Source organism: Narcine bancroftii, chromosome 10, assembly GCF_036971445.1.
Source record: "Narcine bancroftii isolate sNarBan1 chromosome 10, sNarBan1.hap1, whole genome shotgun sequence".
In the NCBI taxonomy this organism is placed as follows: Eukaryota; Metazoa; Chordata; class Chondrichthyes; order Torpediniformes; family Narcinidae; genus Narcine; species Narcine bancroftii.
The window spans coordinates 22721345-22747764 of NC_091478.1; the positions used below are offsets into that span (position 1 = coordinate 22721345).

Here is a 26420-nt window from a genome sequence, read left to right on the forward strand (position 1 = left end):
AGTTTGCAATGACTGAGTTGGGCTGTTGACCGGCGTATACATTGACCCCCAAAGATCGCACAGATTGATCAGTTGGGCATTGACTGGAGGTGTTTGCTATCATGGAGGGTCCATCGACACAATGAAGCACAAAACAAAAATATGAAGCAAGCTTTAAGTTGTAAGTGGGAGAAATGGCCAAGAAAATCAATAACTGGGCTTCTGCGAGATCATTTGATGTGCATGAAGTTGGTAAGAGATTGGAGGAAGAAATCAGAGACTTTAAGAAACATACTAAAAAGCCAATGTTCTTTGAGAAAAGGAATTACTCGTTGGCCAGAGTCGGAAAATCACATCACAGAATGGATACGTGTACAGAGGCAAGATTGTAACATAATCACCTGAAGTAAAATAAGAACTTTTTCACTTCAGTGGGCCAAGTCACACACACCCAGACCTCAGTGACGATTTTGAGGTACAGTAGGCTGGTGCAATCGTTTCAGGAACAGGAAGAATCTGGTATTACACCAAAAAACAAAAATTGCACAGAAATTACCAAAAGATCTTGAACATAAAGTTGTAAGTTTTCACCAGTTTATTGTACGGAAGCGGCAGAAACACCAGTTTGCATTGGCAAATATCAGAAGCCCCCAAGAATTTCAACATGATAGGCAATTGAACAGTGGAATGGAAAGGTGTTAAAACTGTCCAAACCAGAAGTACAGGCCACGAAAGGACCAAGTTTACCATGGTGTTATCATGCATGGTTGACGGGACAAAGTTAACAATTCAAATGCAAAATTAATCCGAAAATGAAATTCCCTGCATGCATTTTTGTACATTTCCATGAAAAAGGACAGATGGATGAAAATGGTGTAAAACTGTGGAAGAGGCAGTTTACGCAAAGAACGGAGTTTGATGGTTTGGAGTATGTTACATAGCCATTAACTGAGAACACTAAAAGTAGGTTTTCTTAAGTGGCGTTATCCCGGGTGGTTTGATGTCTATATTGCTACCTCTTGATGTCTGCTTGAAGAAGCCATTCAAAGACCATGTGCATGAGGAATGGAATATATGGATGTCGAGTGCCGAAAAGTTGTTTACAAAAGGCAGGGCAATGCATGCTGTATCACTTGCTGTGTAACTTTGTGCTCAAGGCATGGGACAAAGTTAAAGTAGAGACTGATAAAATCATTTAAAAAGTGCGGTATCGCTTGTGCAATTGATGGCAAGAAGATGATTTATTGTGGGATGCTGACGACAAAGCTGAAACTGCCTCATCAGATACAGAGTGAGATTCATATAATGACTGTTTAAACAGAGAGAGTATGGATATGGTTGCTTCCATCCTTGCTTCAAACAATGATATCGAGAATGATTTTGAAGGGTTCTAAATGTATTGTTGTTTACAGACAATGGTAGCGATTTTGAAGGGTGCTATAATTGTGCTGTTTTCAATAAAAATCTCAAGGAAAATCTGTCGCAATCAGTTTTTTTTTCAAGGATTGCCTTGTACGGTATTTATATAAAAACTAAACAGAATATAGGAATGGTGGGAAAACATTGAAGCTATGAAGATCCAAGAGCTATTAAGAGGTTAATAATAGGCATTAAAAACGCTGAGATAAAAACGTAACAAATATTTTGAGAGGGAATGTCGAAGTGCCTATCATACATAATGAGGAGAAGGGGAACCTGCTGAATTTGTATTATTTTGAGGGAAAAAAATGGTATAAACGAATCTGAAAATATCAAGGGAATGAACTTAATGGATTCAATATGAATAAATGATCATGAAGAAAATAATAGTACTTTTGGTAAATGTCCAGGACTAATATTTCTGTGCTATTGTAATGAGGAAATTACAGCTGCTTTAGTTATTATCCAGAACTCTCCAGAATAAAATTTTATCCCTTTTTTGATTAGAAAATTGCATGAGCCGTGAATTTTTAAAGAAACAAGTGAGGAAAATGCCTTTGTATCTAAACCTTTTAAATTGGAACATTACTGAAATCTGTTGTTGAAAATGATTGGCCACAAGATCAGAGAATCAGCCATGATTTAAAAAAATGTTTTTTTACATTTTTCACACTAAGAACCATACTGACCAAAATACACACAAACATTTCCCTCTTGAATATACAGTGTCATTTTCTCCCCTTTTCCCCCTCCTTTCCCTCCCTTCTTCACCCCCTCCCCACCCACTCAACGTTCAACATATATGATACATTAAACCCTTTAAACAATGTCCCCATACAATGAAAATAACCATGATTTTTAAGCAGTCGATTGAGCCACACTAATTCAGTTTTAAAAGCAGCTACCATCAAAGTTCAAATTTGTTGTCAGAGTACATTCAACCCAGAGATTCTTTTTGCTGCAGGCCAAGCAGAATTTTTAATCGTTGGTAAATGTAAACAAACTGTGAAAATACAGTAAAAATAAATATTCATTAATTAAAAAAAATTAAGCCAAGAGTTCTTTAATCGTCTCTGAATGAGTTTGTTGTTCAGGAGTCTGACGGTGGAGGGGTAGCAACTATTCCTGAACCTGGAGGTACGAGTCCTGTGATACCTGTACCTCTTTCCCGATGGCAGCAACGAGAACAGGGCATGTTCTGGGCAGTGTGGATCCTTGATGGTTGCTTCTGCTCTTTGATGGCAATGTTCCATGTGGATTTTCTCGATGGAGGGAGAGTTTTGCCTGTGATGTACTAGGTTGTGTTCACTACTTTTTACAGGGCTTTCTACTTAGAGGTATTGGTGCCCCCCTACCAGGCCTTGATGCAGCTGGTCAGCACACTTTCCATGACATATCTGCAGAATTTTGCCAAGACTACCAATGACATACCAAACCTGCAAGCTCCTGAGGACATAGAGGCACTGATGTGCTTTCTTCACTATGGCATGAGTATGATGTGTCAGTGTGGCTATTCATTTTCATATGGTTGGATACAATGTTGTGCCATGGGTTTCTTATTATTTGTGAGGTTGGAGATAGATTTCAGCTAAAGACAAAAAGCAAAACTCTGGAAGATCTCAATCATAAAGCCTCTATGGAGGTTAAAGTTGTGAGTCAACAATTCTGGTTAAAAACCTGATTATTTTACATTTTTTGTCTCCATAGATACTGCTTAACATCTAATAGTGATCTGTTTTTGTTCCAGATTTCAGCATGTGCAGTCTCTTTTGACTTCAGATTGTTACTGGGGTTGGAAAGAGAATTTTAGGCTGCCTTGAATTTTATTTTTTTTATATAAATCTCTCTTTTAGCTTATGATACATCATCAATCATAACAATAAAATATAATTTGAACTTTTTTTTTCTAAACAGAAAACACATTATGCAGTGGTGACCATGTCTCTTGGCATAGCCCATTGGACAACAGTGAATCTCGCATTCAACACATGTTATTGACAGAAGACCCACAGCTGCAACCTGTGCGTACCCCCTTTGGAACAGTTGCATTCCTCCAGGTATGGATGCACACATTTGCCACAATTTGTCTGATAGTAATGATGATTGGCAATGGGTGTTGGGGCAACTTGAATTCAAAATATGCTGTCATCGTTCAAATATCAAAGTATACTCTACCGCTCCACTACTCTGCCGCTCCACTACTCTGCCGCTCCACTACTCTGCCGCTCCACTACTCTGCCGCTCCACTACTCTGCCGCTCCACTACTCTGCCGCTCCACTACTCTGCCGCTCCACTACTCTGCCGCTCCACTACTCTGCCGCTCCACTACTCTGCCGCTCCACTACTCTGCCGCTCCACTACTCTGCCGCTCCACTACTCTGCCGCTCCACTACTCTGCCGCTCCACTACTCTGCCGCTCCACTACTCTGCCGCTCCACTACTCTGCCGCTCCACTACTCTGCCGCTCCACTACTCTGCCGCTCCACTACTCTGCCGCTCCACTACTCTGCCGCTCCACTACTCTGCCGCTCCACTACTCTGCCGCTCCACTACTCTGCCGCTCCACTACTCTGCCGCTCCACTACTCTGCCGCTCCACTACTCTGCCGCTCCACTACTCTGCCGCTCCACTACTCTGCCGCTCCACTACTCTGCCGCTCCACTACTCTGCCGCTCCACTACTCTGCCGCTCCACTACTCTGCCGCTCCACTACTCTGCCGCTCCACTACTCTGCCGCTCCACTACTCTGCCGCTCCACTACTCTGCCGCTCCACTACTCTGCCGCTCCACTACTCTGCCGCTCCACTACTCTGCCGCTCCACTACTCTGCCGCTCCACTACTCTGCCGCTCCACTACTCTGCCGCTCCACTACTCTGCCGCTCCACTACTCTGCCGCTCCACTACTCTGCCGCTCCACTACTCTGCCGCTCCACTACTCTGCCGCTCCACTACTCTGCCGCTCCACTACTCTGCCGCTCCACTACTCTGCCGCTCCACTACTCTGCCGCTCCACTACTCTGCCGCTCCACTACTCTGCCGCTCCACTACTCTGCCGCTCCACTACTCTGCCGCTCCACTACTCTGCCGCTCCACTACTCTGCCGCTCCACTACTCTGCCGCTCCACTACTCTGCCGCTCCACTACTCTGCCGCTCCACTACTCTGCCGCTCCACTACTCTGCCGCTCCACTACTCTGCCGCTCCACTACTCTGCCGCTCCACTACTCTGCCGCTCCACTACTCTGCCGCTCCACTACTCTGCCGCTCCACTACTCTGCCGCTCCACTACTCTGCCGCTCCACTACTCTGCCGCTCCACTACTCTGCCGCTCCACTACTCTGCCGCTCCACTACTCTGCCGCTCCACTACTCTGCCGCTCCACTACTCTGCCGCTCCACTACTCTGCCGCTCCACTACTCTGCCGCTCCACTACTCTGCCGCTCCACTACTCTGCCGCTCCACTACTCTGCCGCTCCACTACTCTGCCGCTCCACTACTCTGCCGCTCCACTACTCTGCCGCTCCACTACTCTGCCGCTCCACTACTCTGCCGCTCCACTACTCTGCCGCTCCACTACTCTGCCGCTCCACTACTCTGCCGCTCCACTACTCTGCCGCTCCACTACTCTGCCGCTCCACTACTCTGCCGCTCCACTACTCTGCCGCTCCACTACTCTGCCGCTCCACTACTCTGCCGCTCCACTACTCTGCCGCTCCACTACTCTGCCGCTCCACTACTCTGCCGCTCCACTACTCTGCCGCTCCACTACTCTGCCGCTCCACTACTCTGCCGCTCCACTACTCTGCCGCTCCACTACTCTGCCGCTCCACTACTCTGCCGCTCCACTACTCTGCCGCTCCACTACTCTGCCGCTCCACTACTCTGCCGCTCCACTACTCTGCCGCTCCACTACTCTGCCGCTCCACTACTCTGCCGCTCCACTACTCTGCCGCTCCACTACTCTGCCGCTCCACTACTCTGCCGCTCCACTACTCTGCCGCTCCACTACTCTGCCGCTCCACTACTCTGCCGCTCCACTACTCTGCCGCTCCACTACTCTGCCGCTCCACTACTCTGCCGCTCCACTACTCTGCCGCTCCACTACTCTGCCGCTCCACTACTCTGCCGCTCCACTACTCTGCCGCTCCACTACTCTGCCGCTCCACTACTCTGCCGCTCCACTACTCTGCCGCTCCACTACTCTGCCGCTCCACTACTCTGCCGCTCCACTACTCTGCCGCTCCACTACTCTGCCGCTCCACTACTCTGCCGCTCCACTACTCTGCCGCTCCACTACTCTGCCGCTCCACTACTCTGCCGCTCCACTACTCTGCCGCTCCACTACTCTGCCGCTCCACTACTCTGCCGCTCCACTACTCTGCCGCTCCACTACTCTGCCGCTCCACTACTCTGCCGCTCCACTACTCTGCATGTCTGCAATCTTCAAAAAATATCCTGCTTTTGCTCCTTCTCGTTAGGCGCATATATATTGAGCAAATTCCAAAATTCTGAGTATATCATTGCATACCTCCCTGCCGGATCTATTATTTTCTCCTCTATTTTGATTGGTACATTTTTGTTAACTAATATGACTACACCTCTAGCTTTTGCATTATGGATGCAGCCGTTACATGTCCTACACAGTCTCTCTTTAGTTCATGTTCCGCTTCAGTTAAATGCGTTTCCTGCACAAATGCTATATCTATTTTTTACTTCTTCAATAAATTTAGTAGCCTCTTCCTTTTAATTTGGTTACGTATTCCATTGATGTTTTTTTTTAAATTTTTTATTTTTCACACTATAAACCACATTGATCAAGATGCATACATTTTTCTTTTCAAATATATATAGTGTCGCTTTCTCCCCCACCCTTCCCATCCCACCCTCCCTACCTCCCCTCCCATTCATTTAAAGTTCAAAATCTAAGATACATTAAACCCGTCAAACAATGTTGTCACTCAATAAAAATAAACGAGAAGTTCCACTGAGCCAATTCTTTTCATTTCCTTCTCCTTCTGTCATTTTAGGTGGTAGATGTCCCCGGTAGGTTTTCTCTATTGTGTTTCATGTATGGCTCCCATATTTGTTCAAATATTGTAATATTATTTCTTAAATTATATGTTATTTTTTCTAGTGGAATACATTTATTCATTTCTATATACCATTGTTGTATTCTCAAGTTATCTTCTAATTTCCAGGCTGACATAATACATTTTTTTGCTATAGCTAGGGCTATCCTAACAAATCTTTTTTGTGCACCATCCAAATCAAGTCCAAATTCTTTGTTTTTTATGTTACTTGGAGGAAGATCTCTGGGTTTTTTGGTATAATGCTTTTTGTGATTTTATTTAATATCTGGTTTAGATCTTCCCAAAATTTTTTCACTTTCTCACATGTCCAAATTGCATGAATTGTTTCCCATTTCCTTTTTACAGCGAAAACATCTGTCAGATACTGTTGGGTCCCATTTATTTAACTTTTGAGGTGTAATGTATAGCCTGTGTATCCAGTTATATTGTATCATACGTAACCTCGTGTTTATTGTATTTCTCATTGTTCAAGATCATAACTTCTCCCATGTTTCCTTCTTTATCTTGTTACCATTTTTGTTTAGTTTTACCATTTGTTTCCTCATTCTCCTTTTCTTGCAGTTTAATATACATATTTGTTATAATTTTTTTGATTATCATTGTGTCTGCAATCACATATTCAAAATTACTTCCCTCTGGTAACCTCAGACTGCTTCCCAATTTGTCCTTCAAGTAGGATTTCAGTTGGTAGTATGCCAACACTGTTTCTTGAGATATATTATATTTATCCTTTATTTGTTCAAAGGATAGTAATTTATTTCCTGAAAAGCAATTTTCTATACTTTTGATCCCTTTTTTCTCCCATTTTCTAAAGGAAAGGTTATCGATTGTAAAAGGGATTAGCTGATTTTGCGTCAGTATTAGTTTTTGTAATTGTTAATTTGTTTTATTCCTTTCTACATGAATCTTCTTCCAAATTTTGAGCAGATGATGTAATACTGGAGAATTCCTACATTGTACCAATTTTTCATCCCATTTATATAATATATGTTCAGGTATCTTCTCCCCTATTTTATTTAGTTCTAATCTAGTCCAATCCGGCTTTTCCCTTGTTTGATAAAAATCTGATAGGTATCTTAATTGTGCGGCTCTATAATAATTTTTAAAGTTTGGCAGTTGTAAGCCTCCTTGTTTATACCATTCTGTTAATTTATCTAGTGCTATCCTCGGTTTCCCCCCTTTCCATAAAAATTTCCTTATTATTTTCTTTAACTCCTTGAAGAATTTCTCCGTCAAGTGTATTGACAATGCCTGAAATAGGTATTGTATCCTTCGGAAAATGTTCATTTTAATACAGTTTATCCTTCCTATTAGTGTTAGTGGTAAGTCTTTCCAATGCTCTAAGTCGTCCTGTAATTTTTTCATTAGTGGATAATAATTGAGTTTTTATAGATGGCCGAGGTATTTATTTATTTGTATACCTAGGTATTGTATTGCTTGCATTTGCCATCTGAATGGTGATTCTTTCTTAAATTTTGTGAAATCCGCATTATTCATTGGCATTGCTTCACTTTTATTTGCGTTAATCTTGTACCCCGACACTTCTCCATATTCCTTCAATTTCTTGTGTAATTCTTTTATTGATATTTCTGGTTCTGTTAAGTATACTATAACGTCATATGCAAATAAACTAATTTTATATTCCTTGTCTTTTATTTTTATCCCTTTTATTTTATTTTCTGTTCTTATCAATTCTGCTAGTGGTTCTATAGCTAACGTGAACAATAAGGGTGATAGTGGGCATCCCTGCCTTGTTGATCTGCTTAAGTTAAATTGCTTTGATATATATCCATTTACTGTCACTTTCGCCAATGGCCCCTTATATAATGCTTTAATCCAATTAATATACTTCTCTGGTAAACTGAATTTTTGTAATACTTTGAATAAATAATTCCATTCTACTCTGTCAAAGGCCTTCTCTGTGTCTAAAGCAACTGCTACTGTTGGAGCTTTATTCCCTTCTACTGCATGAATTAAATTAATAAATTTACAAATATTGTCTGTTTTTTGTCTTTTTTTAATAAATCCAGTTTGGTCTACATTTACTATTTTTGGTACATAGTCAGCTAATCTCTTTGCTAATAGTTTAGCTATTATCTTATAATCTGTGTTAAGTAAAGATATTGGTCTATATGATGCTGGTGTGAGTGGATCTTTCCCTGTCTTTGGTATTACTGTAATTATTGCTGTTTTGCATGAATCTGGTAAGCTTTGTGTTTATCAATCTGGTTGATTACTTCCAGGAAGGGAGGAATTAATAAATCTTTAAATGTTTTATAGAATTCTATTGGGAATCCATCCTCTCCTTGTGTTTTATTATTCGGTAGTTTTTTTATTATCTCTTTATTTCTACTATTTCAAATGGTTCTGTTAGTTTATTTTGTTCCTCTATTTGTAATTTTGGTAGTTCAATTTTAGTTAAAAATTCATCTATTTTGTCTTCTTTCCCTTCATTTTCAGTTTGGTATAATTGTTCGTAGAATTCTCTGAAGTTTTCATTAATCTCCGTTGGATTATATGTATTCCATTGATGTTTATGTTCCTTTAGTTCAACATGGCCATCTTGTATCTTGCATACACCTCTTTTCCACCTCTTCGCCACCTCCATCCCCTTTTCCCCTCTTAGTTTTCTCTTATTACACTTAATGTACGACAATACATTTAAGACAAAGTACCCCTGCAGTCCCAACATTCACTAATACCTTAACCCCAAAAGTTCCCCTCCTCTCTGAGTTGCCCCACATCCCTTGCCTAGCAACCACAACTCCCCTTTTCATTTGGATTGCGATCTTGTTCGCAGCGCCAACTGATTTTGCAGTGACGGTTAATCCCCCTCTACCCAGCCCTCTCCAGAAAACACTTTATTTTTAACACGTAGAACAAAGCTCTCTTCCCCCCCCCCTTACTCCCTTCATTCCCTTCTCTTTTCTCTCTTTAGTTCTTTACATATACATTGTTTTTACATCTTTATATATACTTTATCGCTGTTCTTCATTCTTCTTACATCTCTTCTCCTGACCTGCAAACGTTCTGCGAATTCTTGTGCTTTCTCTGGATCCGAAAACAGTCTGTTTTGCTCCCCGGGTATAAATATTTTAAGCACGGCTGGATGTATTAACATGAATTTGTAACCTTTTTTCCATAAAATTGATTTCACTGTATTAAACTCCTTCCTCCTCTTTTAAGAGTTCAAAACTTATGTCTGGGTAAAAAAATATTTTTTGACCCTTGTGTTCCAATGGTTTATTATCTTCTCTAACTTTATTCCTTGCCCGTTCCATTATATTTTCTATTGTCGTGTATCTTAAAAATTTTACTAAGATGGATCTTGGTGTTTGATGTGCCTGTGGTTTTGGAGCTAGTGTTCTGTGTGCCCTTTCTATTTCCATTTATTCCTGCATTTCTGTCGTTCCCAGGACCTTCGGGATCCATCCTTTTATAAATTCCTTCATGTCTGTGCCTTCTTCACCCTCCTTCAGGCCCACTATTTTTATGTTGTTTCACCTACTATAATTTTCCAACTTATCAATTTTCTGATGTAACAACTCTTGTTTCTCTTTAATTTTTTGTCACTTTCTTCCAATTTTTCTCTTAAGTCATTTACTTCCATTTCTACACCAGTTTCCCACTCTTCCACATTCTCTCTTTTCCCTATTTCTGTCATTACCAGTTCTAACCTTTGCATTTTATCTTCTGTTCTTTTCATTTTCCTTTTAATTGCATTAAACTCTAATGACAACCATTCTTTTAGTGACCTCATTTGTTCCTCAAAAAAACTTAATTATCTATATTCTGTCCATCAGTTTTAACTTTTATTTCTCTTTGTCCATCAGTTTTACCTTCTATTTCTCTGTGATTTTGGTCGTCTTCCTTTTCCTCTGTGTCTGTATCTGTGTTTGTGTCGGCATCTTCTTTGTGTCTGTGTTTCTTCTGTTTTTCCTGATGAGCTGCTTATATCTCTTTGTCGGGCCTCTTCTTGCTGGGCCTCTTGTTGGTCCTCCCCTCCTGGGCTGCTCGTCTGTTGTGTTTCCTGACGTTGATCTTCTTGTCAGTCATCCCTCCGTCTATCTCCCACGTCTGTTTCATCGCTCCCTCTTCTGCTGCCTTCTTCGTCCTCCAGCTGAGCGCCCTGGTGTCGGGCGTCCCTCAGCTGTTCGCTCTGTGGCAGCTCGCTTCTCTGCTGAGCCCCCCTCCCGCTGGTGTCCTCTTTCTCTTGATCACGCATTTTTGTTTGGGTCCGAGAGCCACTTTTGTAGTCCTTCGGCTGGTGAGTCGCGACTCCGCAGGGTTGGGCGCTCCTCGCCACAACAGCACCCTATTTCTTGCAGGTAAGGTTGTTTTTACTTTCTCCTTCTTGGAAGCCATCTTCTTTCTCCTCTCTGTATCTTTATCTTCTATTTCTTGTATTTTATTTTTGTTATGCTTTACTTTTTCCTAACTTTTTTCCTATTTTACTGGAGAGGGCTGGTTTTCCCGACCCGCCACTACTCCATCCCGTGACTCCCGGTTTTCTGAAAATTCTTAAAGACAAAGTTAATTGTTTATCCATCATCAACTTCCTCTAATGCCTAATTTTAACAATTGCCTGGTTTGTGAAATATGATATTTGCCTTTAAATTTGTGACGTTCTCCTTTATTAATTCAAACTTCTCCCAAGTGCCTATTCATGTTTTCCATGATAATTGTTTCAGATACTTGCCTACTACTGTGTCATGGCGAGCATAGTGCTTTAGTGCTACACTCTTCCAGTGCCAGCAACCAGGGTTTGAATCTGGCGTTGCCTCTAAGGAGTTTATATATTCTCCTCATGTCCTCATGGGTTTCCTCCCACCCTTCAAAATGTACAGGGTTGTAGGTTAATTGGGGTACTTGGATGCCATGGGCTTGTGGGCAGTAAGAGCCTGTTACCACCCTGGAGGTATAAATCTGAATTTAATTTACTAATATTAAACTGACTGGCCTGTTATTGCATGTTTTAGTCTGTTTATTATCTTCAATTTGCCAAATTCTTGAAATTGTGCCAGCCTAAATCCAGTGAATAGGTTTGGAATTTCTATTTGGTACAGACAGCGAGCAGCCAATGTAAATGAAATCATGTGAGGTATATTGACTGTTCTATAGTCACCTCCCCATTCTAATGCCCATTTTAGGGAGTTGAGTAAACATTTTGCTCTCATATTATGATGTCCATTTGCAAGCTTCTGATATTGCATAAATTCTGTTGGCTTGGAATTCAAGTGAAAATTATTGAAGATCGGAAGTTTAATAGGAAAAGAGCACGAGTTAGTGGATTATTTTGTTCTCTGTATATTTTCACTGGTTGTATGATCATTGTAACAGAGTTTGTTGAGATGTTACCAAAAAAAAGCTGCAGAAGGAACAATTATTTTTTTGGACAATTCTTTTCCACCCACTGATGCTGCTGGTGAGTTTCTCCAGCGTGTGGCTTTTGGTCCAGATTCCACCATTGGCGGTCTCTTGTCTGTCTGTTGAAATGGTAATACATAGCACCACAAAGTGGTAAAATGTGGTTTTACATCTAAAGGCACTTTCAAGTGGCCAATTGCCCCGCTTGTAAAGCTGCACGTTTTGGCAGTATGCGGCTGTTGGGAGGCCACGTGAATGTGCAGGAGGCGTTTGCAAGGTGAACTTTGTAACCCTCCTCCGAGAGGGATAATCACCGCAGCTCAGTGGCCTCCCCAGCCATCTGAATGCAGCCGCCTAAAAGCGGCTGCATTTGGGATGACAGCTGGTGAGCGCCTGACAGCTCCTCTTCCAGCTGGCCCTTCCCCCAACGCAGAACGTCGGGGCAGCTGGCTGGGCTGTCAGCGCGGGAACTGTGGGGCTAGAGGGGCCAGCGGGGGAGAAGGGGATTGGTCGAAACAATGCCAGTACCCGACTCGAGCACCGTACTCCCCCCCCCCCCCCACCTTCTCCCCTGCTGGCTGCCCCAGCCCCCCTTCCCCCTGCCAGTGTTCCAGCCCCCCTGTACTCACCCACTGGTGCTCCAGCCTCCTCCCTCGCCAGCTGCTCCAGCCCTGTGAGTGGGGAGAGAGCGGGGCAGCAGGATCAGTGTGGGGACGTCCGGCGTGGGATGTCCCCTCGCTGACAGCCAGCCATCCTGAATTGACAGCCCAAGGGACAGGAGCCAGAATGCACTCAGATGTGCATCCCGGCGCAGCTGTCCTTTCAGGTGGCCAGCACTGCGCTTTCAACGCTGCCACCTGAATTGCAATTTAAAGGGACGCTTCTGCTTCTTCAGGCGCATTCTTAGTGGAGAATGCACCTGAAAAAGCCTTAAGACTGTTAGTGTGAGGAAATGAAACAATGAATAATGAAGAGGGCAGTGAGAGAATGCATATTTCCTTCGTTGACGATGTTTGCTCTTGCACCTAAGTAGACAAGTTGAGATTTATTTCCAGATTATTTCATTGGTGCGCTTTCAGTATTTTCTTTGTTGAAGTTAATCTTCAGGATTTTGTCAGAGGGCATATTTAAAACAAAAATGGAAGTGTGAACAAGCTGAAATTTCCCTTTAAACGTTGAAATAGAAAATAATTAGATTCCTCGGTGATTAACAAATCAAGATTATAGTATAGCTCAAGGCAAAGAATTGAGGATTTAGCTCCATCTACTGTTATGAGTAAAGTCTGAATTATGAAACAATTCTTGTTGATGTGGCTTTTGATTAAACAGTCAGATTTGATCATGTATTTGGATAAAATATTGATTGCTGCAAAACTACATCAATTGTATTTATTAAAGACCTGTTGGTCATTAAATCAGTTTATTTTGCTGTTGGCCTAAATGTACTGATTTTAATACTATGCAAATGATGACCTAGTTAAAGGCTCACATAGCTGACTCGACTAGTGCAGTTCTGTAATTCTAAAATTCTGCTGCATACTATAGAACAGGATCACCTGATCGGTTTCTCATGCTCTCTTTAACTCACTTGGGCCAAATTCCCTGGCCTTTCTTTAAACTCACTGATACCCAATTCTGTGGTTTTTTTAAACTCACAACGGCTGGATTCTTTGGACTCCTTTTAAACTCACTGTGGCCCAGTCCTCAGTCTCTCTTTAAACTCACTGGTGCTGAGTACTCTGCCCTCTTTTTAAGTTCACCTTGTTCTTTGGAAAATTCATGGTACTACTGTGAAACTTTCTTTAAAGCATCAAAACACCCAAATCTCTCTGCACTGTAGAGCTCTTCTATCTCTTACTATTTAGAAAAAAAACATAGAATAGGCCTATCAAGATTTCTCCACGATTCAACACAATCATGACTATTCAATGTTGAATGCTTTTGGTCTCTGATCATGAAAACTTTTCTTCCTGAATCTAGTATGTTCCGTTCTGTCAAAGTTTTGTGTATTTCTATGCGATCCTTTCTATGAGGTAACATGTTTTTTTATTTTTTGAAAAATGGACAATTTCATATTTCATATACTTCATTTGCCAGACTTTGTTCCCTCTCAATTAACCTGCCTGTATCTCATTGTAGCCTCCTTATATTCTCTTTACAGCTCATTTGTTGTCTGCAGATTTTGAAGTTCCACACTGCACACCTATGTTCATAAACATAATGGTACAGGCATAGAACCTTGGGGAGCTCAGGTGACAAATATTCTTCCATTTGGATTTCTTGGGACCATGATCAGCGGACATTGATAGAATGCGGACATAAATCAGGAAAGGAGAAGATGATCCTTTTTCAAGATTGAGCCACTGGGCAAAGCAGCTCCAAAATATACCAGGCAAAGTAAACTCTCACTGAATGTAAGAGTGATTCTGGACCATGAAAAAAAATTGACTTCTGGTCAACTCTGAGTTAGATAATGAGGGAGTTGTAATTCATGAAGAGCTCTTTAATTTGAGGAATGCACATTGCTACATGAGTGCAATCCTTCACAGCCTTAACTTTTGGGGAGCAATCTATCTTTATTCTGTTGTCCTTATTTTGCTATAAGAAAAGGACATATTCTGGAAATTGATTTTTATTCCTGTTGCAATTAAACAGTTAATGGTGCTGCCTCACAGCTCCAGTAACCCGGGTTCAATCCTCACCTCAGGTACTGTTTGTCTGCAGTTTGTTAGTTCCCCAGTGTGCTTTAGTTTCTTTCATATCCCAAAAAGAAGGGCTGGTAAGTTAATTGTCGACTGTAAATTGCCCCTATAGTGTAGATGGATGGCAGGAGGAACAGAGTTGATGAGTGTGTTAGTGGAAGAAGGGGCCTGTGGGAGTGCTCTAAGAGCTAGCACAAACTCAAGACCAAATGTCCTCGATCAGTACAATGTGAAAGGTTAATAGTGCATTGGACATTTTTATAATGTCTTTTTTTATTTTAAGTTTAGTTTTTTTTCTTTCACTCCCAGAAAATGATTATTTTCTGAAGAAAACTGATGTTGTTGGAGTTCAATTTTCTTCATGCATTTCTAATAAATTTTGGTAGACAACAGTTTGCTAGAGTCTTCTACTTTGAACTTTGGGGGAAAATAAACATTTTTGAACTTAATATTGCAATAAAATGGTAGATTTGTTTAGATTCCAAGACTTGAAATACAGGTGGAGTGGATGTGGAAATAAATAGAATTCTTCTTCCATTCACTGTTGTTGATAAAGTCCATGCCATAATGTTTCTGGACATAACACACTACAGACAAATAATACATATGCAGGACAGGTAATTTATGTATGAAAATAACTAAATAGATATCATCTTATTCAAGTGAGAGTCTTGGATGGTTCGTGTGAGCAGCTCCTTTGGTCATTCAGCATTCTCATTATATGTGGGAAGAAGCTGCTCCTCAGCCTGGTGGTGCTGGCTCTGATCCTCCTGCATCTCTTCCCTAACTACTTAATCCTCATTAAAAGCTTAGCCGCCTTAAAGATGTACAGTAGATTGACACATTGGTTGTTCTGATTTGAGTATGTATTTTTTTCCTTATTTAATGTTCTTGGACAGCAAAACACATCCTATTTTTTTTTAACTTCTGCAATCCATATAAGATTGTTGGAGTTTGTACAGAAGAACTTCAAGCAGCCCAGCAGTGGAATGGTCAAGGGATTTTGGAGCTGCTCCGGACTGTTCAGGTGTAAGTAACCTTTTTTTAAAAATTTAATTGAGATACAGCATGGTAACAGGCCCTTCCAGCCTTCAAGCCTGCAATGTCCAAATATATCCATGTGATCAATTAACCTCCTAACCCAAATGTCTGTGAAATTGGTGCACCCAGAGGAAACCAACCCAGTCATGGAGAGAATGAACAAACTCCTTACTGAGAACGGTGAATTCGAATCTGGGTCACTGGTACTGTAATAGCATTGCACTAATGCTATGCTAACCCTGCCACCTCTACATTGTTAAATGTTCACCCTGAATTTGCAAATATAGTGGAATAGACTTTACAAAAATGAAATGTTGGATGCACATGTTTATTGAGTTCTGTTGATGTGGGGGTAGAATGGGAAAATGAATTTTGAATTTAATAAATAATGCAGAAGGTTTGTTGTGGCACATAGCCAAGTATTCTATTGGGCCACATTAGTGATTTTCTGAAAGCTTTTATTTCAATTATTTTATCTTATTTGTCATGTAAAACTGATTTGTTCTTTTTATTTTCTACCCAGAGTTCAAATATTTTATCACTGGAATGAAAAAAATGAATTTAAAGTGACATTTTAGCTATATTAAGTTTGCAAAGACAATGTGATGTCTTTTTTGGTGTATGTTATTTTAAAAGACTTGTCAAAGACCATGTGGAATACATCCATTACTTCAAGTTTATTGTTAACTGATTGTACAAGTACAACCTGGCAAAACAGCGTTCTCCGGTCCTCGGTGCAAAACATGCAGACACACAACCAGACATAACACACTACAGACAAATAATACATATGCAGGACAGGTAATTTATGTATGAAAATAAATAAATAGATATCATCTTATACAAGTGAGAATCTTGGATGGTTCGTGTGAGCAGCTCCTTTGGTCGTTCAGCATTCTCATTATATGTGGGAAGAAGCTGTTCCTCAGCCTGGTGGTGCTGGCTCTGATCCTCCTGCATCTCTTCCCTAACTACTTAATCCTCATTAAAAGCTTAGCCGCCTTCTCTAAAAATTCAATCTACTGACAGGATCTGCCCTTAACATGCTGAATATCCCCAATCGTTCCTTATTTCAATCTGTTTTGGATTTTTTTTCCATTAATTTCCATTCGCTTTTGTTGGATTTGCTCATCTGTAATAGCATACATCCCTGCTGCAGTTCTTGAATAAATGTATCTCACTATCCTCCAGTCATCTGGCATCTATTTCTCCAAAAGAGATCTGAAAAATTCTGTCAGAGCCTCAGCAATCTCCTTGCCTCCTATAGTGAATTGGGAAACCATCAATCCATGGGGATTTATTCACCTTTAAACCCAGAAGAGATCTGATACTTTTTTTCTTCAATGGTAATCTGTTATGGAATTCCAGTTACCCTCTCTAAATTCTCCAAAAAATTATGTCCCATGAAACTAATGAGGATCATAACTTTAAAATTTTTGATTCAATTTTGTTTCTGTATGTACTATTTTCCTATCATAGTGATGCCTTGGTAGGAAAAGTGGACCCTCCGATGTTGGACAGGCCACAAAACTATTAATTGCTGCACGCACTTGGTAAAACTCAGCAACAGGTTGAGTTCCACCAAATGATTTAAAAAGAAACTTTGTAGGTTATATTAGACTTTGCTATTTTACTGCATCTGCATCTGCTCTTGAGCAGAGCAATAAATAAGAGATAAACACACATAATTTACTTGGGTGACTCAAAAGTATAATACATTGTTTTACAGAGCAGGTGGCTCTTGGCTAATCACAGACATGCGAAGAGGAGAAACTATATTTGAGTCTGATCCACATTTGCAGGTAACTAACCTCTTACTTAAGAACATAAGAAATAAGAGGAGGAGTTAGCCACTTGGCTCGTCAGGCCTGCTCTGCTATTCAGTGTGATCATGGCTGATTCAATGATAGCCTCATCTCCACCTTTTCCCCCATATCCCTTAATTCCCTTACTATGTATAAATCTAACCAACCTTGTCTTAAATATATTTACTGGTGTTACCTTCACTGCTTCAATGGGCAGTGAATTCCATGTATTCTCCACCCTCTGGGGAAAAACAGTTCCTCCTCCTCTCGGTCCTAAATTTATTACCCTAAATCTTGGGGCTATCTCCCCTAGTTCTTGTCTCCCTTACCAATGTAAACAACTTACCTACCACTATGTTATCTATGCCTTTCATAATTTTATGCATTTCTATAAGATCCCCTCTCTTTCTTATAAATTCCAATGAGTACAGTCCCAGACAACTCGATCTCGCCACATACGCCAACTCCTTCATCTCTAGAATCAATCTGGTCAACCTCCTCTGCACTGCCTCCAAAGCCAGAAAATATTTCCTCAAGTAAGGAGACCAGATGTGGTCTCACCAGTACCTTAAATTCAATCCCTTCAGCAATAAAGACCAACTTTCCATTTGCCTTCTCGACAGCTTGCTGCACCTGCAAACCAAACTTTTGCGATTCATGCACATGCACTCCCAAGTCCTTCTGCACGACAGCATGCTGCAATTGCTTGCCATTTAAATAATATTCTGATTTCATTTTTTCCTTCCAAATTGGATAACCTCACATTTACCAACATTCTACTCCATCTGCCAGATACATTGCCGACACACTTAACCTATCTATAGTTCTATGCAGACTCTCTGTATCCTCTACATAATTTGCTTTTCCACTTAATTTAGTGCCATCAGCAAACTTAGATGCACTGCACCTGGTTCCCTCTTCCAGATCATTTATGTATATCACGAACTGTATATCGTATATTCAGTTCTTCCTCATTGCGGCTGTAACGACTGAGGTGCAATGTTTGTGTGTAACCTCTTCAATTCAGCAGCAGATTGCAGTACCCAACTTTGACTTCAAACTTCCGTTTCATTGTCAATCTATGATAACCGTAACTCAAGCATGAAATCTTTCACTGTTTGCTCCAGGTCCTCCCAATTTTGGCTTGGCACCATCAGAAAGAATTGTAGGCAACTATTGGAATTAATACATTAGCCCTAAACCTTCTTTAATTTATTTAAAGTGTATGAAATGATGCACTGAGACACCATGACACAGCCTTTGGTGTTGCTCCCATACAGCTCCTGAGACCCAAATTCAATCCTGGTTCCCACATCCTTCCCCACTCCCCCCACACACCCCCCCCCCCACCTCTCCCACATCACTGTCTGTGTGACATTTGCACTTTTTCCCAAATGCTGTGGTTTTCTCCAAGATTTCAAAGATTTGCTGGTTGACAAATTACCGTAATTGGCTTCTGTAGCTTCCAGTGTTTTTATACTCTAGGGGAATAGGAGGAAGTTAAGAGACCTGTAAGAGGGAATAGGTTACAGAGAAATAAGTGTGGCAGTGGGATTGATGGAGTTGCTATGAGAATTGGGATTGACTTGCAGAGACGAATCATAGTCCCTTTTGTAAAGAAGTATGAAATATCTCCCCCTCCCACTGATTTCTCTTGTGCCCTCCCTCCCTTATCCACCTATTCTTGCCTGTGCTCCTCCCTATGCCCCTTCTTTCCCCACCATTTTGTTTAGGAACCTGCCTACATTTGGCTCCATCTTGAAGGGCTAAGCCTGAAGCTTTGGTTATGTATCTCTATCTTTGCTGTATAAAGTATGCTGTGTGACCTGCTGAGATTCTCAAGCATTGTGCTTTTATTATGAAATCTAATAAATGATTCACAATATCAGAGGTATTTTAGTAACTCTGGTATTAACTTCTTTTAGGAGCTTATTTCCATTGTGTTTTTGAATATGACTACTGTTTGAATAAAAACTTGTGAAGTTGCATGACATGAAATATAAAGTGCAACAAAAAAGATATGTAAGCCATTGCCTTAAAAATCATTTAACAAAATATATTGGAACTTGAGTTCTCAAAAATAAAATGCCATTCACCATCTGATAAAAGTTCCTACTTGATAATAATTGGAAGTGAATTTATTGCTTATAAAAATGGAAAACTCTTTGATTTTTCTCTCTTCCATCCAGGAGAGAGTAGACAAAGGAATAGCAAGTGATGGATCAAATTTGAGCGGTGTGAGTGCAAAATGTGCATGGGTTGATCTAAGTCGTCCCCCTGAAGACGAAGAAGATAGCAGAAGTATTTACCTCGAGATGCAGCCACGGCGTCTGTCAGATAAAGGTGAATTTTGTCATTCCATTATTACCGTCGAAGATCTAACAAGATCTGGTTGGGTTTTTTTTTCTGTTCACCTTTTATTCTTATGGATAAGGAAGAAGGAAAAGATGTAGCAGTTTAAGAAGCTTCACACAGTTTCATTTGGGTGCTTACAAACTCCATTTACAAAGTAGCATCATGTATATTTTTTTAAAAGTATATATTTTTTGATGTTTAGAGACCCAGCATGATAACAGGCCCTTACAACCCACAAGCCAGTGCCACCCAAATACAGAAATTAACCTGAAACTCCCGTTCGCATTTGGAGGGTGGGGGTAAACTGGAAACCCACTGAGACATGCTGTAAATTTAGTCTAAAATCAGTAAAGGGAATGGTGTAAAGTTGTTTTTAGAAAAAAGGGAAAATTGCTAAATTGACTCAAAATCAAACCAATTTAGGATAGATTTTCACTGTTAAATGTAGAGTAACCAGGATAATTCAGAGATGATTTTTGAATTAAGTAACTAATTCAACTTCAAAAAAAAAGAAACTAAAGAAATACATGAAATGTAGAACTTAAAGGGATAGAGTTATTATTCCCATCAATGTTGACTGAAGGGCTAAAGTGAAAAGAATGACACAGTAGCTTCTTATCAATAAAGACTTGATTGTCATACAGCTGGGAGCTCTTGATTACTTGGAAGAAGAAAAGTATAAATTGAATACTGTGGCTTTTGAACTGAAAGTGCATATAGACTTTGAACATGATGCAGAACAAAAATATTCTGCATTTTGCTGATCCAGACAGAAGAGTGGAAGGTGTAGAATTAACACATTTTTCTGTGTGGCATTGGTAGGTACAACAAAGAAGGTGTTCATCCAATGCAATCTCTTTACAATAATCACCCTAAACAATCCCTGAAGATTGATTTTTGGGTCTCAGGAGGTTTTGTTTTCATTTCATTCTGTTTGCAACCTGGTGTTCAATTGTGCTAGCACAGATAATTTTTTTTTGTTGCTCTTCAGCTGTCCTGCACAGGAAAATTAAATAAAGAATCTCCTGTCAGCATCAAACAAATTTGCCATTTGACATACTGATATGGTGTTGGTGCACAATCTGCCTAACCTATTGCTTTAACTGCCACTATGCCTTGTAGTTAAAGAGATGAAAGGCTCTCCAGGAATGTTATCAACAATGAGGATCTATCCCTCTGCTCCCAAATTGTTCGGCAATTAACTTATGACTACTAAGCAAGAACAGCTTGTCTTAGCATTTTTAATTTAGCAAAACATTCCACTGCATCACAAGAGTATTATCACACAACACTTGCTTTAATCTATTAAGAGCTCTTTATAGAAGCAAAGAGGGGTGTTTCAAGGAGTGTCTTAAAGGAGGGAATGGTAGCAAGAAGGAATTATTTAGAGAGGGAATTTGAGTTTTTTTGCATTTAGACAATCATCGCTGGAGCAATACAAATTGGAAACGTACAAGAAGCCATTATTTTAGGAGTGCAGAAATGATGTAGAGGTAATTGTGCCCTTTTATGTTTTTTACATATAAATAATGTTATTTTTCCGTCATCAATTTTCACACTTACCTTCCTCTGTACAGATATTGCTGCATGTTTCGACTGAATACCTGACATGTGATATTTACGTAGGCTGGATGTGGGTCGACATTGCCCATTACATCGTTCAGTTTAGACTGCAGGCAGTCAGCAATAATGTCTAAGGGGTGCTGCAGGTAAAATTTCAGAACAGGAATGAGTCACTCATTTCCGTTCAAATCCTTTTACACAGACTGCGCTCCAGGAATTTGAGAATAATTTCCCGGAACACAGCACCTGTGTGTATAAAATAACACACACGCGCGAAGGGATTTGTAAATAAACCATCAGGTTTTGTACATACTCCACAATCACAAATTGTAGTCTCTGTTGATAGAACTTTTCTTCCATGTCCCAGCTTTCCCCAATCCCCCAATTGTAGTCTCGCATCACACATTGGATACCAGATTACTTTATAACATGGGGCTTTAATTTGCTGCATGTTCAAACAATTTCCATGACACAAAATCAAACATTCTCTGTCAGAAGCTTCATCAAGACATAACTTAAAAAGTGGCATTTCTAAAGGCAGCGTGACTGCCCAACAAAAAAAATAGCCTCTACTCACATTTGTATGACTGCTTCTACATGTGAGAAAGCAGAAAATTCTGTGACAGCTATTCAAGTGATATTTATAGAGCTATGTAAATGAAACAATGATAGCTTTGTTCAATATAGTATATATCATCTTAGATAGGATGGGATCAATGCTGTCAAAATTGAGAATCAAAAATGCTCAATAACTTTTACACCTTTAATATATGATAGAAGTTTATGGGAAAGAATCTGATGTCTTAAACAGCTCCGTTTACTACAAAGGAGACACAGACTTTAATACAAGTAGCAGTCTCTTTAAATTAACAATCAAGTATTTGTATCAACATACTGGATGTGCTTAATGTTTCTATCCTGTACCTCTCACTTCGACTAAATGGCAAGGAGAGAAGCAATGATGTTGACGTTTGTAACATGTGCCAAAATCTTTCATCAATTCTTTTCATTTTTCTCCCAAAGAAATTTGGTGCAACATAACCACTGTACATTTGTTTCATCTAATTATGTAAACATTCAACAATCCCTCTGTTCAGTCTTTCAGCCTCGGAACCTGCTTCAAGTAGTCATCATTCTTCTAATTTCAGATACAGAGCAAATCAGAGAGGTCTTACGTAGGGGCCTTGAATTAAATACCAAGCCAATCTTGCCACCAATCAGCTCCCAGAAACCACAGCAGCAGAATGGAATGAATCATGACCGAGCACAGTAAGTTGTTTACAGCTTGAATTAATTAGTATTTCAAATAGTCCAGAGTTGTCAAAAATTATTTTCAGTATTTTGGGTGGGTAGGAATGATTTTCACTCTGTTCTTTTGATACCTCCCATTTGACATTCCTCAATCCTAATTTGGCTTAGTTTTTTTTCCAAATCTTTAATCCTTATAATAAAAAATTCTTTTTGTGCTTGATTTAATAGTTTAATATGTGGTTTTTACATAGTTACAGGTTTAAATTATAACAACTTTTAGATAATATAACTAATGTTTAATGCTATATTAGTACAGTATGAGAAAAAAAGGAAATTAAAACTAAATTCTATTTTTGATCTTTTTCAATGTTTTTTGAATTTTTCACTATTACAAGCCATAAATCAAAAGTAATATGAAATATACAAAGCAAGTCTAATTAGGAAACTTATTACATATGAACTAGATATAACAGTTAAATGGCAAAAGGAGAGTTTTGATCTTTTAAATAAGAAATCAGCCCCTTATGGCTGAACTTCACACTGATTAACCATGTTGTCCATTAAGTGCAAGTGTGTATAATGTTCAGTGTTACGTGAGATGTATCTTTTTGTCTGTTGGAGGCAGCTGGGAACCGAGTGTTAAATCCCTATTTGAAGTCAGGCCAATGTTCTCGTTTATTCTTCATCGGTTATGATAGTGTTAGGTGGGGAATTTAGAATTTTTTTTCTCTGACTTCTTAACTCAAACAGTAAAATAATAGGTTAAACTAAAGCTATTTTTAGACTGTTCATATAAAAGAATTGTATGGCTTATACAGAGGAGCCCTATTATGGTGAAATTAATTCAAGAACAAATTACCGCTTCACCTATTTGACAGAACATTATCAATACTTTATATGCAGAGGTTAATGCACTGTGAGTGGGAGTGGAGCTAATCTTCAGAATTAATGGGAAACTTCAACCTGCAGTGACTACATTTCAGAACCAAGGTCATGCAAACCTCTGAGTCAACCTGCAGTATGCAAATGACACTTGGATATTTGTGCATGCTGTGAGGCTGAGCTCCAAGGTATCATTGACCTGTTCACCAATGCATACAGGAAGATGAGTCTTACCCTCAACATCTGGAAGACCTAGATCCACTGGCAAAACTAATCTCTGGTGCATATCCTACGAACTAGTTTACTGTCATCTTCAGTATGGATCTATCTCCATCCCAGATTCTAGCCCCAGATCATCTTAAACAAAAATCGTAATGCTATTTTCCATTTTTGGGTCTTTTGTCAATCACCATAATGTCTTCTAGTCCTTGACACCCCGAACATTAGAGAATTAGATCCAAGTACAAAGTAGCAATGTATATAAATTTCCTTGGTATTTGATTTAAAAAAAACTCAGACTTTTAAATGTAAACAATGATAAAATGGCCGTCCATTTGTTTCTTGCAGAAGAACTGATTCAGACAGAACTACTTAAGATGACTGTATATCAAAAATCGGTTAGTAGTGAATGCTTCTGAGATTAGTTTTGTTTACTGATTTTTTTCATCTGTATCTGTTCCTACCTCCAGCTCCAAAGTAGTCTTTTTCCAAGTCTAAAAGTACAAATGGCCAATGTTTGATAGAGCAGGTTCGAATGAATTGTCACAAGGAAAGGTTAATCTATCTTTTTCCTTTAGACATTGTTAATAATTATTATTCTTTATATTGATATAATTTTAACTCTCCTATAGATGCCAAAGTTCTAAATTTTTGGAATGCATTCAGAATTGTGTGCATTGTTTAAATTCTACTTTTACAATTGGGTGATTTTTTTTAAAAAAATTCTGAATTGATTTAAACAGAAATAAGCTTACAGCAGAACCATGAATTTATTGAAAAAGCCTTAAAAGCTCACTTTTTATACTAACAACCTATTTAGAAGAAAAATCAGTCCTTAACAAATTTGTTCTTTGTGGGAGTCCAACCAGCAGCATTGAGACTGATGATTAACTGCCCTGTAAATGACATCATATGCCACTTGGCTGCATCAAGGCAGCCATGGGGTGTGGAAGTAACTTCTGAAGAACTGCAACAATTCGAATAGGCAGTTCACCACCCCAGTTAAAGATGATAATACTGACCTTTTCAATTATATGCATTTCACATGAATAAATCAAAAGAACAAACTGAGTTGATATGTAGTAGTGAGGTGAGTTTATTTAACAGCTTAATGGTGTGAGAGTTATCAAACAGCATTCATAAGATGATTGTGGTCTGTAAAGCATCCCATTCTCAATGGGGGCCCCTGGGAGTCACTGCATGTTTAAGTAAAAGCCTTGTTTTCATTTCATTGCACATAATATAATTTTTTTTGTGTAGTTGGTAGGAGAGAAGTTTGGAAGAAATAAAACGACTGCTTAACAGGGAAGTGGGTCCATAAACTTTGAGCAGGCTCCTGAAGTTGGGGGGTGGGGTGGGGTGGGGGGGAACATAATCAAAAAAAGGTTGAGAATGGCTGCTGTAGACTATTTGAACGAGAAAAGTGCAAAATAGCTGTAAAGATTATGGATTTGGGTGTTGAGACAGCAGCTACTTTTAGCAAATGGCAAATCTGTTGCTAGATGAAGCATTTGTAGATCAGTACAAAGTGTTTCAAAAAGGTTTGTGATTATGGAACCAACTCCTAAAGGGAAGAACTCTTGTTGAAAAAATAAATAAATAAAATGAAATAAAATCAAACCTGAATGGCCAAAGAATAAAAGAAACAACATAAAACTAATGTAAAAAGCCAAAAGAAAAATTAGCAGATGCTGGCAAGTCGGAGGTGAGCAAAATCTTTGGACCCTTAAAATGAAACTTTGAATGAATATCAGAATAAAAACACAAGTACATTGTGGGGGGAGGATGGAATAAAAGATGATTGGGATCAGTGGAAGAGCCCTTTAAATAGTCCTATTCTAAACAAGAAAGGAAGTGAGCAAGATGAGGAAATACCTTGCGTTAACCTATTTTAGGAAGTGATGGTATCCTTCAGGATTAATATTAAATTTCCCAAATCATAAGAAAATGAAAGATGATAAAAAAATTTGAGAGGACAAGCTTATTGTCCAAGAATAATGGCATCCAACTCATTAGTATGAACAAAATCCAGTCCCAGATCCTAACATGCAAGTTTGCTATGACAATTAATGCCCACAAATAGCAAACTATTGGACCTATCACAGGATATGTGCTTTAAAATATTTAATATGGAGGAAATGTAATTATGCAATATTAGTAAGTATGGAAAGAATGTTGGCTTCATGATGAATAGGTGTGGCTTTGGATTAGTGAAAGAAAATGCTTTTACACAAACTGCATCGGTTAGCTAATCTAAACTTCCCATGGCTTGAAGTAATGTAATGTCCAGTTCACATCTGCTTGAACATTTTTTTTGAGGCTTGAAAGTAAATATTGTTTTGCCAGCTCAAGTACTTGAGATAAAAAGTTAAAAAATTTCCTCGCAAAACCAATATTTTAACAAATTTTGCCAGCAGAAATTGGATCTTTTCCCCAAAGGTTTAGCTTATTTTTCAATGAGATATATAAATTTTTAAAAGAACAATGCTTTTGTGTGTGTTCTCTCAAGTGTTTGGAGAATAATTACATATGGTATTGTACTTGATTATCGGTTTTCCTTTCCAAAAACAATACATCTCTTGAAAGATGGTCGCTGTTCAGTTGCATGTAAATTGCAATATTTACTTTTTAGATACAGAATAACCTTTGTTGTTACCTTGCAGCTTAATAAATCTCAGATTCATGATCTTCAGGAGTTACCTATTTGCTTAGCATTCAAGTTATCTCATCTCAGTAATTCTGATAT

The 26420-nt window shown here is 39.4% G+C and overlaps 1 protein-coding gene across 3 annotated transcripts in view; it reads left to right on the forward strand.

Moving 5' to 3' along the window:
* sufu (suppressor of fused homolog (Drosophila)) overlaps positions 1-26420 on the forward strand; it is an 85584-nt gene that overhangs the window by 32320 nt on the left and 26844 nt on the right. For all 3 annotated transcript variants that reach the window (XM_069900161.1, XM_069900158.1, XM_069900159.1), the window contains 5 exons: positions 3313-3455; positions 15502-15587; positions 17329-17401; positions 19594-19747; positions 22471-22591. In XM_069900161.1, coding sequence (XP_069756262.1) covers positions 3313-3455; positions 15502-15587; positions 17329-17401; positions 19594-19747; positions 22471-22591 — 577 coding nt within the window. The remainder of the gene's footprint in view (positions 1-3312; positions 3456-15501; positions 15588-17328; positions 17402-19593; positions 19748-22470; positions 22592-26420) is intronic.